This window comes from Barbus barbus (assembly GCF_936440315.1).
Source record: "Barbus barbus genome assembly, chromosome: 34".
Classification (NCBI taxonomy): domain Eukaryota; kingdom Metazoa; phylum Chordata; class Actinopteri; order Cypriniformes; family Cyprinidae; genus Barbus; species Barbus barbus.
In genome coordinates this window covers 14,470,370-14,486,017 of record NC_136762.1, presented here as the reverse complement: position 1 = coordinate 14,486,017, position 15,648 = coordinate 14,470,370, and the positions used below count along the sequence as shown (strand labels likewise).

General features: G+C 35.7%; 1 protein-coding gene across 2 annotated transcripts in view; it reads left to right on the top strand.

Annotated features, from left to right (window-relative positions):
• The first annotated feature begins 12,206 nt into the window (after positions 1 to 12,206).
• LOC306854618 (out at first protein homolog) overlaps positions 12,207 to 15,648 on the top strand; it is a 29,353-nt gene continuing 25,911 nt past the window's right edge. The window contains exons 1-2 of one of the 2 annotated variants that reach the window (XM_079392783.1): positions 12,207 to 12,253; positions 13,758 to 13,897. In XM_079392783.1, coding sequence (XP_079248909.1) covers positions 12,220 to 12,253; positions 13,758 to 13,897 — 174 coding nt within the window. In that variant the 5' untranslated portion in view covers positions 12,207 to 12,219. Of the gene's footprint in view, positions 12,254 to 13,334; positions 13,898 to 15,648 lie in introns of those variants that run through there. The other variant, XM_079392782.1, reaches the window with a different exon arrangement.

Genomic DNA, 15,648 nt, shown 5'->3' with positions numbered 1-15,648 from the left:
GTTTGTCATTGCAAGCTATCAATTAAAGCAGATTTTAAAAGATGAATGGAAAGTGATGTATAAATAGATGTATTTTTAAGTCACATGACCCAAAATGCAGGTCTAAAGCACAAATTATATAGCGCTGTTTGTCTGTCATTGTTCCTGGTGCACATGTACGCCTCAACCTGTATTTTAGAGTCATGCTTTTTCCATCCCAACTGGATCTGTTTGTGCCTTTGGCTTGTTTTCATGATAAATGGCATCATTTTTTATAAATGTCTTCATCTTGTTGCCTCTATTAGTTGATAAGCCTTAATTTAAGCTTTCAATTACCCATCTGCTGGCATGTCTTGCTTTGTCTCCACTCGACTGTGACATATTGAGTTCACAGATTATCAAAGCCTGTTTCATCACCCACTTCAGAGAAACGAAAACATTAATTTGAATGAAAACAACGCTCGTTCTGATTCCAGTGCACCCAGGCCCGCCTTTGCTTTTAGTAACATGCACAATATATTTACACTTTGATTGCATTTTTTAACAGCTCTTGAGTCGTCATTTAGACATGTTAGAAAAAGTCCCAACATCACTTTTATCCTTCCCATACTAATTAAGAATCAACAAAAAGTTGTTTTGTACCCAGAAGGCACAGACTGACCCATTAAGTTGTGTTTTGTGTGTGCTGGCACCTTCAGGTTTTGTTGCCTGTGCTCCACTGACTGTTCACAGGGTGGCAATATTTATCTAAAGAGCTCTTTTGTGCTCTCCACTCAGACCACTGAAAGAAGAGCAATTAGATGACAAAAGAAAAATTCTCAAGAGTGGAAACTGAGAACAGTAAAGAAAGTCACACCCAGACATATAAAAGCCTGGTTTTTGGTGATATAATAAACTTACTGTGTGACGTATTGTATAACTTTTTCAGCCATTTAATATATTTCTGACAAATAACTTTTTACCATGTTTCAATATTGTTGAATATTGTTTTTGTTAAATGTGACATTGGTAGTGGTTGAATTTAATTTTCTGGAAATAAAATATGTAATAAAATATGAGAATCAAGAAATGCTTTTCTAGGTCACTAATTAAATATGCAGTTTTGTAGATATTGTCGATTCCTCAATCAATTTTTAATTCCAATAATATATTTTGTAAAAACAAGTATTAAGTTAGAAAATATCTAAATATGAAACCAAAATAACATTTGCACTAATGGTCTCAGGCATTTTTATGAATATTAACATAAACGTAAAATATAGTGCAATTTACTTATATTTATGTATGCTGTTCAAAAGTTTGGGTTCAGTATGATTTCTTAAACACTTTTTAATGTTAAATTGATCAAAAAGACATTTATAGCAAAGACATTTATAATGTTATTTTTAAAAAATAATAATTGAATAATTGAATAATTAAAAAATAATTCAAAATAACGTTTAAACTTTTTATTCATCAAAGAATACTGAAGAAAGAAATGTATCACTGTTTCCACAATAATATTAAGCAGCACAACTGTTTTCAACACTGATAATAATAAAATGATTCTTGAGCAGCAAATCGGCATAGACATAAATCGATTAGACTGGACAGAGGCATCAGGAATAAATTACATTTTAAAATATATTCAAATAGAAAGCTGATTTAAATTGTAATAATATTTAACAATTTTCCTTGTTTTTTAATTTTTTGTCAAATACATGCAGCCTTGGTGAGCATGAGAGACTTCTGTCAAAAACAGTAAACCGACCCCAAACATTTAAATGGACAGTATTTGAACTTTTCTGGTAGCTTTTAAACATTGAGGGGAATACGTTTGGTATATGGTGCTCATTAGTTTTGGTTTTCACAAGCACAAGTTTCCAGAGTGAGTCTCCTGGAAAGCAGCACACATTATCTGTGTGAGGAATGGGCCTCTGGTAATTTGACTCTGCTAAAATTCTCTCTCTGCCACTTATCACCATTTATCTAGTTTCTCACTTGAAGCTGTGCTTGTCAGTGAAAGTGTGTCGGAGATAAGTTCCCTGGAACGTTTTTACAAAACAGATTAAATCTGCTTTGTGTCACTGCGGTCGATGTGGTGTAAACAGCAAAGTCAAATTAAAAGTGATTTGGATTCTCTTTAAAGGACCGCGTTGCTTTGCTATCCTTTATTGCCATTAGTTTCCAAATCTCTCTTGCTAATTAGGAGCTTTTCCACCAATGAATTATTTTCAGGGTATTGTGACAATAGCTATGTGTCGTATTTCCAAATGCTAGACTGGATGTTTACAGTGAAGAGACTGTCAAAGTTTATTTGTCAAATGTACATCAACACAGACGTACTTGTTGATAATGAAAATGTGTGGGAAAAAATATAGTCAACATTTGAAGTGGCTCATCAAAGTTGTTCTAAGACAAGAACGCATGTCGGTTTTTGGTTTTAGGACAACTTTGATGAAAGGTTTTGATCCACTTCAAATGTTGAGTAGTGTGCATAAAACAAATGATATAAAACAAGAGCAATATTAAAAGATGTTAAAAGTGAGGCGTGCATTTGTAAATGAGAAGCATGAATTGTGTTAACTCTGAGTGAGTAATAGACAGCAGGGGAGCTTTAATAACATTCCTCATGCAGACTCTATTAAACATCAAAGCTGCAGAACTCTCCCCTCGTACTGTATTTCCTCTCTAGATACTGTCTTTGTCTAAACTCATAGGTCTCCTCTAGTATGTGTCTACTTTCTGTGTTTTCGTAAAGGGGGGCAGAGTTAACGGCCAGTGTTCGGGCTGTCAGGGGCCACTCTTTTAGGGGGGACGTCTAGATTTCAGTTCACCACAGACCCATGAATCATCTTCCTTTAGGAGAAGAAACAGCACTGAGCAGAATGTTTCATTTCCTCTCTTTCTCAAATCAGGGGTTCTCAAACTCTTTCACCATTTTGAGACCCACCAATGAAATATAAGGAGAAAAAATTGGTTTGTTTTTCTTGTTAACTTTTTTCAGTGCAGTAATGATGCATTGACATGGGACTTGCGGTTCAGGAAGCGAGTCATAAGGATGATTCATTAGTTGTACTGATTCAGTGAGCTCATTCAGTGAAAAGTTTGTCTGAAGTCTTAAACCGCTAAACCGAGTCTTTCTGAAGCATTCCTTAAAAGAACCGCTTTATAAAAGTCCTTAGGTGGAACTCCATTATTTCCATGAGAATCACTAAAAACCTGATAATGATTCATTAAAATAACCGACTCATTGGAGTTCATGAATTGAGTGAGACCCACTTATTTCCATAAGACCCACTCAAAATGAACTATGAACTACTAAATACATTTAGTGTTTACGGTAACACTTTTTATACGAAGTAATGAAGCAATAACAGGTACAGTTCAAGTGAGTCAAATGTTGATTCACTAGCTGCTTTGGCAGAGTTCGTTCAGTGAAGGATTCATGATGAAGAACTGATTCTTCAGTTTATGAGTTTTTTTAATCATTTTAAAAACCTACTAATTTGTTCATGAATCAGTTGGGACCAACTTGCTCCAATGAGACAGACTACAAAATTAATGAAATACGGGTATAGAAACACATTTATTCTCTTTACATCAACCCTTTTTATTCTTAAATCGAGTCATATGACTCAATGAGTTTGTTAAGAACTCATGGAAGGATTAAGCAGACTGATTCCTGAGTTTGTGAATCTTTTGGATGCATAAATTTAAACTGCTAATTTAATCTGTGGCAAAATTTGTTCATGAAACTTGTTCCCACACTTCGAAAGCACTGCTCTATCTGTGGACTTTTTTTTTTAATTATAAAACTAATAAAAATAAACTTATTTAAAAGACACAATTGTCCAGTTCCTCTCAGACAGTCCAAAGGCAAACTGAGAATGTGCTTCCTGTGAGGTTTGCGTGGCTTCAGGGGCATTCTTTAGATAAAGTCAAACCGCAATCTGGTCGACAGACAGCTTTTACAGGACACCTCACACTTCCCAGACAGCGAACACCTGCAGTGCTCATCAGGTCATTTGCAGTCTAAACAGTTAAAGCGTTACAATACTACAAAAACCAACTGTCTGTTTGTGAGCCAGACTGTGGATATCTGGGACATCTCGCAGGATTTATCAACAACCCGACGGTTAAGTCCAGACAATGTGGTGATAAATATTTTGTTTAAAAGAGAGAAAAAAACAACATGCCTCAGAGGAGATGGAACAGACAAGCTAGTTTCCTTTAAAAGTCTGGAAGCCTCCTCTCAGGATGGACCCACAAAACCTCACTCTGCATGAGATCATACTGCTCATAACATCACAAAATACACTGTGTGTCCATAATTTATGCCTGGAGAATCCTGCACAGCGGCCAAAAATGCCTTAACCACGATTTAGTTTTGGCAGTAATGTCCTTGGAGAATTGCCTTATCTCAGTCATTTGACTGCTACATTTTTTTTCACCCCTATCAACCTCTGCTGTGCTGTATTTTGAAGATGTTACTGTTTGAAGTGACTTCAGTAGACTATTCATCAGTATATTCAAAACAACGGCGTCGAACTGATTTGAGATGTGTATGATATCTCAGTATATATCATCTTAAAAACATTGGCACATGATTGGTGCATTTCTCAAGACAGCATTGCCTTTGGTCCGACTTCTCTTTATTCTTTTCCCCTACATTTTTATTTCTTCATTTTGCTTGACTGTGTCCCACAAGAGTTCATAACTTTCTGTTTACAAGGTTCTAAAGGTTTTATATGTCTGCAGCCGTAGACGCTTTATTTGGTTTATTTGGTGGTAATTTGTTACATTTATATAGCGCTTTTCTGGGTACTCAAAACGCTTTTACATGAAAGGGGGAATCTCCTCAACCACCAAATATATATGTATAATAATAATAATAAGCTCAAGAAACATTATATTTATATATATTATATATTAAATATTATATATATTGTAATTAAATGATTTAAAAATGGTGCATCATTCCAAAACATTTCATGAAGGATGTTTATTATATTCACTTCTATTAAAAATAGACAAGGCAAGATGATACCTGAATGTAAAGTATGCTGTACTCAAATTTTAAAGTGCCTTGGGACCCCAAACAGAATTGAAAAAAAAACAGTAAAAGAAAAAAATCAAGTTGTCTGCGAGCGATCGGGCCAGATGTGTTTACATCTCCCAGTTCTGCATTTATCTCCAGCAGGCATCTTGATTGCAGTTTGGCAGCAGATCACCAGCTGTATGTCGGCTGTGCCTTAAGACAGAACATAGAATTGCGATTATCCACGCCTCCTCCAAACATTAACTGATATTAACCCTAACACACTTTACCGTTGTGCTCTGCATCCGAACACACATGTAAAGGTTTTTATTCAACCTTTCATTATCACCTAGGCTTCAGTTTGTTCTTTATTGTCTGGTAATAAAAAATAAGTGCGGAAACACAGAGTGTTGCATGGTATAATCACATATGGAAAGAATGATTCGGGTTTGTGAAAATCGGTTTTCCAATGATTTTCCAAAGGGAAGTTTGCCAGGATTGTTGCAGCCTAAAGTAGAAATGCAATACATTTTCCATGCAATTAATACAATGCATCTTGCAATGGATGGGTTCACGTGTCTCCAGAAGATTCGACAGCACCTGATCAAGGCCCATAAGCCTGCAGCACCCAAACCTCACCACTGGAAGAATTTTCCAAGGAATACATGGCAAATTGATGGGTGCAGCGATGACCTCACATGCCGCAGATGACTGTTCCCTCAAACTCAGCAGGGAACTCTTATTTATAACCAGAGTGTCAGTAGATATAATCATTTACAGACTGACGTGATAGAGCACTGGCCAGATGTGTGCGCACAGGCCTGTGACAGCCAGTTCTGTAATTACGAAAAGACCAAGTCTCACTCATGGTATTGTAAAGACAGGCTTGGAGTGGAGCTCCAGCCGTTCCATTATGCCATTTAAATGTGGATTTTCTTTCATCTTTCATTTGAGTCGGAGCTACTTCTGAGGTTCCTAATGCTTTACTAGGATGAGCCCAAACATGTTTGTTTGTTTTGTCATCTGAAGACCCTCTTCTTGCTTCTCACACTTTGGGAATTTCCAAAAAGAAGTGTGTGTGGAAAGACAGTTTCCACCAGGCAGGAGAAGAGTTAAATAATTACACTAGCCGCTCCAATGCTCTCTCTTCAAACACGCTTTGGAACGTAACACGGGTTTTGCTGGAACCGTCCCATCTGGAAGCCACTTGTTCGGGTCAAAAACAAATGAGAGCTGGGGGAGGGGTCTGTCACATACATGAACCTTTGGGATGTCCAAACACACTAATAAATTCACAACTATTTGTTTTCCACAAGCAAGTGAATTTATGGGTGTCTTGGAGTTTCTTGTATAATAGGAATGTGTTGAATTTAATTAAATGTGTTTTATTTTCCAGATGTTATTGCAACACATAATTAATAATAAGAAAGTATAAGAAATCTTATTTATTTTACTATTTATATAGATTATATATTTGTACTATTTTAGTATTTATATCATCTATCTATATATAGATATATTCACATAATTAATAATAAAAATGTATAATAAGAAGTCATTTATTTTAATATTTAATGTAGCATTTACATCATATATAAATATTAAAACAATACAGATCATTTCAATATTTATGCGATATATATGCATAACATACACTACCATTCAAAAGTTTGGGGTCAATATGATTTCAATGTTTTTTAACAGAACTGTGAAACCTTTATTTTTCAGGACTATTTGATGAATAGAAAGTTTAAAAGACAACATTTGTATGAAATAGAAATATGATGCAGCATTATAAATGTATTTACTGTCACTTTTGGTGAATTTAATGCATTCTTGCTGAATAAAACTATTAATTTCTTCCAAAAAATCTTACTGACTCTAAACAGTACAACAGTATATCAATAGTATAATATACAAAAGTATATAAAATTATTTTAATATTATATTGTTACTGTTTATATGCAATATATATAGAGAGAGAATATATATTTTATTTTTTATATAAAATCTGTTGAAAACTGTGAGACTTAAGTCTTAGCTATTAGGCTACTAAGCCTCAGTCGTCCTGAGCCTTTAAATCAAAAAAAGAAAAAGAAAAAAGGCCATCGGATACAGTTTCATCTGTGTTTTGCAGGCTTAACACAGTTGCCACGGTTTGCTGAAATAGGGAATGTGATGTGCATGTGCTCTGCAGATGTTGGGCTCTTGTTGGGGATGAAAGTGGGGTGGCATTGGGCATTGTGTGCCCACTCAGACCTCCCTGAGCTGTTTACTCACACACCCACATGAGAGATTCAATCCTCATTATAGCATGACACAGTAAGAGTGGGTCTGCAAACATTGCTCATGGTCTGGATTGAGTCCTGTTCTCCGTTTGTGCTTTTTCTCCAGGGGGTGAAGTGCTCTCACAGAAGCACACATGTAAGGGGATACCCTTCCATCCACCATCCACAGACCAAAGCTGTTCAGACAGATATTTCCACCATGTGGAAGTGACAGCAGGACTTTTTATATAAATCCCTCTTTATGTTGCTCTGGAATAATGATCAAGCTACAGAATTCAGATCTCACCCATACTGCATGCAACTTTTGGAATAAGCCAACATGCAGATGTTCCTTTTCTATTTTTCTGCCAAGTTCAGTCTACAGGGATCTTGAATCATATTGATTCAATGATTTCACTTATAATCCAATGAAAAGTTATTTAAAGAACATGATTTACCAACAGGGGACATCTTTTATCTGAAAAAGATTTACTGATTTTTGAAACAGGAGTAGAATGTGTTTTTAAGAGCTGAAGAATTGTTCCATGTGCGACTCTTATCTATTTCAATGTCAGTACTTTCATTATAAATCTTACCCTCACCAGGGAGAGGATTTTGAGGCCTAACTGTTGAATTAATAACGTTTAAAACAATTTAATATCCAAGGACATCCTGTTGGCCTGAGCAAGAGCTTTAGCTTACATTTTTTGATAATCTATGTATTTTATGCTGGCAAATGAAAACATTTTATTTGCAAATTCTTTTTTTCTTTTTTTTTCTTTTTTACTCATAAGCTACATATAGATCAAATTATTTGAATGGCTAGCACTGATGAGGTTTTGTCAAAATTGCAAGAATGACTTGTGTAAAATGACTAGCATATGTAAGAATGGGTGGAAAATTACAAGCATCCAGTATAATTTTTCAATGTTTGCATTTCTAATGAATCCATGGTTCTATATTTGATATTATATTATTTAACTATATTATAATATTTGATCAAAACATGCTAAAAACATAAGTTTCACACATATGTAAAAACACACATACATAAAGAATATAATAAAATTACATATAGTATGTGTGTGTGTGTGTGTGTGTGTGTGTGTGTATACTGTATATTATAATATAAAAGTAGTTAAATTAATAATAAAAAGTAATTAAAAAAAAATTATAACATTGGCAGGCAAGTAGAAAACCTACTAGCTGCTTGCATGACTGTGCCATCAGAAAAAAAAATGGTTACTGTTGAGCCTTATAAAGTAATTTGATGAAAGATTATGACACTGTTTGCTCTCAGTTTGGCATTTGTTAAACTCAAACTGTCCTGAACTGGTGCAAAATCTTTGTGGTGTAAATTCTCTGTGTGAAATACATTCTTTCAACAGAGGAATTGTGCATTAGAAATCTTTAGACTCAAGCACAAGTTTAACCCAAATACCACACAAACATTCTTGCCAATCATCACGTAAGAAAACATTCTCAGGACATTTTCTTAAGTAAGACAAACATTTCTTTGTTGTTGCATTGAAAGAAGAGGAAATAGGTAGCAGAATGCCTTATTTTTATATTGTTTGCTAAGTTATTAAGTCATTGCAACACCTCAAGGGGAATGTTTAGAGGAATTCCGTTTAAATAAATGCACCTGCAGACTCTTCAGTCTTTACAGGCTCATTAGACAGAGCGTATCCGCTCAGAGACAGTTTGCGTGAAAACATACAAGTTCTCTTTATGTGAAAGGTTAACTGTTTGTCACCTCATTATAGGAGTTGCGCCTATACAGGCCCTTATTACATACATGTGCATATATGAGCTCTAAATCTTTGAATAGGGTCGAAAGCACAAAGCAGGAAATGATGATCTTAAGATGGCATAGATGACGATTACAGTGGAACAAAAACAATGGCAAGACTCGTCGGTGCTTGTCCTACTCATCGTATTTCTGTCATTGCTCTGCATATTGAGACAACAAACCACACACTCACGATCAAACACACCAAACGCCTGGCAAACAACAGCATTAGATGGTTTTTTTTGGGGGGACTACTTTGAAACTGCAGTTTTTGAAGTTATAAGCTAATTATAATGTTAAGTAGAGTGAAGTTAACCTTGAAAAAGTGAGAATATTTTACATAATTGATATTACATATACTTTGCATCCAAAATTTCACCTAAAGATCTGGACACATTTACCATTATTCAGTGAATTTCTCAGATAAAATCTAGTCATTTCAACAGGAATCCACATAACCGTGAATTTCATATGAGTGCAAAAACTTTCCAAACACAGACTTTACAACGAGTTCAAATTGGTCACATGGATTCTCTATATTAACCAAAAGAAAGCTGCTTGGTTTGAAAGTGACCGCTGTGTGAGTGGTACTTCATACATCTCTACACTTTTGCTCAAAAATTCCACTAATGTGACCACACCTTACATTATGCACCTATAGATTCAGTCATCATTTACTCACCCTCAAGTCAAACCTGTATGAGTTTGTTTCTTCTGTTGAACACAAAAGATATTTTGAAGAACCCAAAAGTTGCTAGTAGCCATTGACTTCCATAGTATTTTTTTGCATACTATGGAAGTCAATGGCTACCAGCAACTGTTCATTTACCAGCATTCTTCAGAATATCTTCTTTTGTGTTGAAAAGAAGAAACATACTCATACAGGTTTGAAACAACTTGAGGGTGAAATTTCATTTCTGGGTATTCTATTGCTTTAATAGTGTTGCTCGTTTTACTCCTCAGCGCTGGATGGGAAAATACAAAATACCATGTTTAACTCAAAGAACAGTCTCAACAAGAATTAAAATATGAAATATTACAAATCTACTTAAAATAAAAGATACATTTTTGCTATCCTGACCATAACTCATCTATAATTTATAAATTGCATACATTGGCATTGTTTCCTTTAGGCCATGTCAACATTTCAGATAAAGTTTTACAACACATGAAGGATAGGAATCAGCCTTCATATCACTATTTGTTGATACTATCAACATATAATGATATGAAGGCTGATTCCTATCCTTCATGTGTTGACCACATCACACCATGTGGATGCTCATTACGTAAGTCACTTTTAATGTGATGAAATGTGAAGAAACTTCCACCAATTATATTGGTAAACAAGGACAAAAGTTGAACAAGACACATTTAGTGTTGTTTTTATGTGATATTATTCCATGTTTCGTGGTGCCAATGTACACTGTAAAAAATGACTGTGATTTTGACGGTAAAAAGCGGTGAAAATTCTACAGTAAAAACCTATGAGATGGTTAACAATAAATTCCTGTAAAATTTACAGGGAAAAAAAAGTAAACTGACGTTTCCAGAATTCCTTGCGTTGCATTTCAAATTTTGTTTGAATTTGATGTTTTTTCTTTGAAAAAAACTGTTTCTTCTTAGTTTTTTTCTTATCAGTTATGTTTATTAGGGTTGTATGTTACATCTAATGTTGTTAAATTAATGTTTATTGCATATTTCAGTTGAATGAGTCTCACCATGTTGGTGTTTAGTGCTTGTGTGAATGACACTTTGCACCTTCTATGCTATTATTTAAAAGCTGCTTGTGATGGGCTTTGGTTCATCATGTGACTTTCTCATCACCACCTGCATTTGGTGGTTATCAGTGTCTTTCAAAGGGACAAAACAGATTTCAATACTTCAATAGGTTGGTATATTAACATTATATCAGTTAATGAAATTATGGTATTTAACTGTAAATTTAAGTTAAAACCTAAAATGTTGTTACTGTATTTTTTAATGGTAGAATTCCAGCAACCATAGCTGCCAGTTTTTTACCGTAAATTTTACGGAATTTTTTTACAGTGTACCCAGAGAAGAGGAAGCATCAAATGTCCACTCTTTGTCCAACCGTAGACATATAACTCAGCACTTTTGTAGCTCTATACACATTTTAATAGTTTAAACAATCAGAAGAGACTTGAAACAATGGCCTGTTCCAGTGTAGCAGTGCGGTGTGTGTGTGTGTGTAAGCATCTGATAGCTAAATTAGTGAATGCCTTGTTAATGATTTACAAAAGTTATACACTATAACCGCACCAGGACGCCAAATGTCACTTTGTACTACTTGGAAAGACTGTAAAGGAAAGGGAGGTGGTGTGTGGCCAAGTATGGTGACCCATATTGGAATTTGTGCTCTGCATTTAACCCATCCAAGTGTACACACACAGTAGTGAACACACACCCGGAGCAGTGGGCAGCTATTGCTGTGGCACCCGGGGAGCAGTTGGGGGTTTGGTGCCTTGCTCAAGGGTCTCACCTCAGTTGTGGTATTGAGGGTGAAGACAGTGTTGGTTATTCACTCCCCCCACATACAATCCCTGCCGGACCTGAGACTCGAACCCACGACCTTTGGGTTACAAGTCCGACTCTCTATCCATTAGGCCACGACTGCCCAAGAAACGCATGATTTCCAGAAAAACCATTATGTAAAGCAAGATCTCACGATATTAACAAAGATCACGATAGCAACAAAGATCTCATGATAACTGGAATACATTTACATTCGCACTAAATACATTTTACATTACAATTAAAACAGACAATGTGCATCATACAGTATGTAACTGCAAAATGATGCAAACATTCAAAACAAAAATGGGGAGTAACAGCTGGTCAAACGTCATTGACTAAGATCCCCCCTCGCTGTCTCTTTTACCTCCTCCAAAGCTGTAAATGCTTTAGCTTAGCCAGTCACAAAAGGCCATGTTTACCTGAACTTCCCTCCAATCTATCACCTGTATTGACCAGTGTCCTGACCCAGCTGACAGTGTTTACTCAAGCCCATAGTCTGTCTGTTTGCTTTCTCCTCCAGTGAAGCTCTCCAGCACATGTGCCCATTGGTGATGTGCTCCCTGAGGAGGTCACATACTTGGGCCACCCAGCAAGAAACACATCACCTGGTAATAAGAGCTCTGATGTGCCACAGCTGGAGGATCTTCTCCTCAAGAGGTAATTCTCTGTATTATATTTCTCTTAGCATCGTAAACATTTCCAGGTCTGGTGTATGGAAATTATTATCCTAGTAGCTATTGTAGAGATCCAATTCAGATAATGAAAGTTATTAAAGTTGGCATGAAATAAAAATTCACCAGACTTTTACAGTATTATGACGTATATTTAGGACTTCTCCAATCATATAAATTACAAGATGAATGTTTACTGGACTGAAGCAACTTTTCCACAATTTCAATTTTTTTAGTTTATTTTTTTATTTCATATGAAAACATTATATGTTTGCCCTGTAATGAAAACTAGAGAACTTGGATACACTTTAAAATCGATTTTTCTGACAGTTATTTCATATGTCAGGCTTTACAGTGTTAAAGTGCTACCATTTATCATAAATAAACACAAACAAACAAAAATAAATGATTAAATATGCTGGTCTTGCTGGACATAGAAATGTAAATGAAATGTCAATGTTTTTTTTCACTCCCGTGGTATGATTTCCATAGTTTAAAACGTAGGCTACTTAATATTTTTCATGGCTGATTTTCATATTTTAAGATTGAAAGTTTGTAAAAACATAGCCTACTGTAGCCTAATGTGACCACAAAAACGCCCCTCAAATCCCCCATGAAAACACCCAAAGTTGAAGAACTATATTCTGGATAAATCTAAATAATTGAACATAAATATCCCCACATAATCTACCTGTCTTGTAAATCTACTATCAAATCAAATTCATAAACATGTAACTTTGAGGGTGATTTTGAAGTTTCTGACTTTTCTCCTAAACAGGCTATATTAAATAAAACAATATCGCCTAATATAAATTTATACACAAATATATATTCTGCTTTGTTTATGAATATGACGGTTACTTACATTACACAAAGAGTTTAGTGCTAGAAATGTATCTGAGGAGTGTGTTATTTGAGAGGTCGCTATGCCTTTAAGAGTTTCCTGCGAAACTTTGGGAGGCCGTTGGACTGCTGCACTTTGGATAATGAAGGAAGTGACGAATCCGCAATCCTAGGAGAGAGAGAGAGAGAGAGAGAGAGAGAGAGAGAGAGAGAGAGAAAACTCCAGAGGAGAAAAACAGAAAGTAAGGTTGAAGTCAGCGTGAAGCGCACTGTACTGAATGAAGCTCATGAATCAAAGTTCCCTCACTGAGAGACGCGACACGATTCATCCGTGCGAGACGCAGCTCTCCTAAATGTTTATTTGCCAAACGTGAACGGTCTCTAGACCTGTTTTAAAGGACTTTATGAATTCTCTTGTATATCCAGCTTCCAAAAAATATGGATGAAGTTGTGAAAGTGGAGCCGCTGTGATGTTTTGAGGAGATCCGCATCAGCGACTGTTATTCCCGTGGATTCTCCTTCTGAGCTCGCTTTTTGAGTTTTAGGATTATCTGGAATGTTTGCGAGGTGGATTTCGCCTGGTTTAGTTCGGTTAACTGTTTTGCTTTGGCTGCTCACGGTGTCAGTAACTCTCGGGTCTGCTTCAGAGCTGAAGGTGAGGGTTCGTTTGGCCGATGGACAGATCACAGATGAACTTCTGGAGGCGGACAATGAGAGAGACTCCATCACTTTGGAGTTTAAACAGGGAGATGGGACCCTTATAACTTTTGTGGCCGATTTCAAGCAGGTAAGTTGAATATTGTGGCCAGTATGAATGAATGTTTGTGGTGGCTTAATCTGAATGTCACAGAAGTGTGTTGAAATACAATGCATTTTTCATTCATAGTGGCTGAATTAGGTGTGATTAGTCTTAATGTCAGTTCAGGCATTTAATTATTAGTTTTACACTTAAACAGTTGTAAGTGATATTACATTTATAAAGAAACATCTGAAGGACAGATGCTCTGTTACTTTCAGAATATGCTATATTCTACGTATTTAAACTGAATGATCTTAAAATTATATTAAGAATACATTTACATTACATTTATTCATTTAGCTGACGCTTTTATCCAAAGAGACTTACAATTGCTATATATGTCAGAGGTCGCATGCCTCTGGAGCAACTAGGGGTTAAGTGTCTTGCTCAGGGACACATTGGTGTCACAGTGGATTCGAACCCGGGTCTCTCACACCAAAGGCATGTGTCTTATCCACTGCGCCATCACCACCAGAATAAAAAGTTATTATTGTGTTGTTGTGTTTTTCAGTTTTTACATACATTTATAGGCCAGTATTATACATCATTACTCTATTACTTTCATACAAACAATATGCAATATAAATTTAGCATATTTTGCATTTTATAATTAATAATTATACATTTTTATATTACTAATTACGTATAAATTGTCTTAATTATATTAAGAATCTGAAGTTGTTTGATAAAACATTTGCGGTTTTTTTCTTTCTTTTTTTATACAGTTACATTTATTTAGTTGGCTGACACTGTAATCCAAAGCGAAGTACAATGCATTCAATGTATCTTTTCAAAGCCCATCTGATTTGAATAATTTTACCTACATTTCTTGCTCTACTGCATTTCTTTTTTCATTTACCAGATCATAAAGCCTCAAATATTGGTGATTAAACTTGTAATTTGAGAAGTGGTTACTTTTCCTTCCTTTTACCATTATAATCCGTGTACTTGTGTTAAATCATCCACATTAGCACTGAACTTCTGACCTGAGGTCAGATTCTTTCACTGGTGATCATACCATCAGGATTAGCAGTGGCACCGTCATTGCCCTCATCCCCTTCAGTTCAGTCACGTCAGCAGCCCTCTTCCCTCTCGCGTCCCCTGATCCTGCACAGACATGGTCAGTGTGGGGGTTTGGATCACATTTGGGAAGGCTTGAACTTTTCCTTTCCTCTTTTTATCAGTTCCACTGGCAAGCCTGTCTCCATTCTTCTCACATGTGTTTCTCATCTCGAGTTTCCCCTGTATCTCAGGGATTTATGGAAAGTTGAATTAAGGATGACTTCCAGCTGGATTTACTGCACGCTGCACTGCAAAGGCTTTAATGGGGATGGAGGAAGACAAATACTCATTCATTAGAAATATTACTGAATGAAGTATGGTTTTCTGGAATTTACATGGATGAAATGCCAACCATGGCATATTTTAGATCAGATTCAGCCAATATTGTTATTCTGTCTTTTACATGGCATCATTAAAGGGATAAACTTAAGAAGAGAGAAAGTTTTTCCTCCCGTTTAAGGTTTTAAAGAAGTCTCATACAGTTTTCTTATGTATGCACAAATTATACAGCAAGGTGTTTTTTTTTTTTTGTCACCATTCAGTTCCAGTTTCAATAGAAATCAGATGAGATTGGAATTTGGAACATCAGATTATCTAGAAGGAAAATGTCAGTGGTTGTGGCCAATAGTTTTTTGGGGTTTTTTTTGCATACATTTCCATTTCCAAAGCATACATTT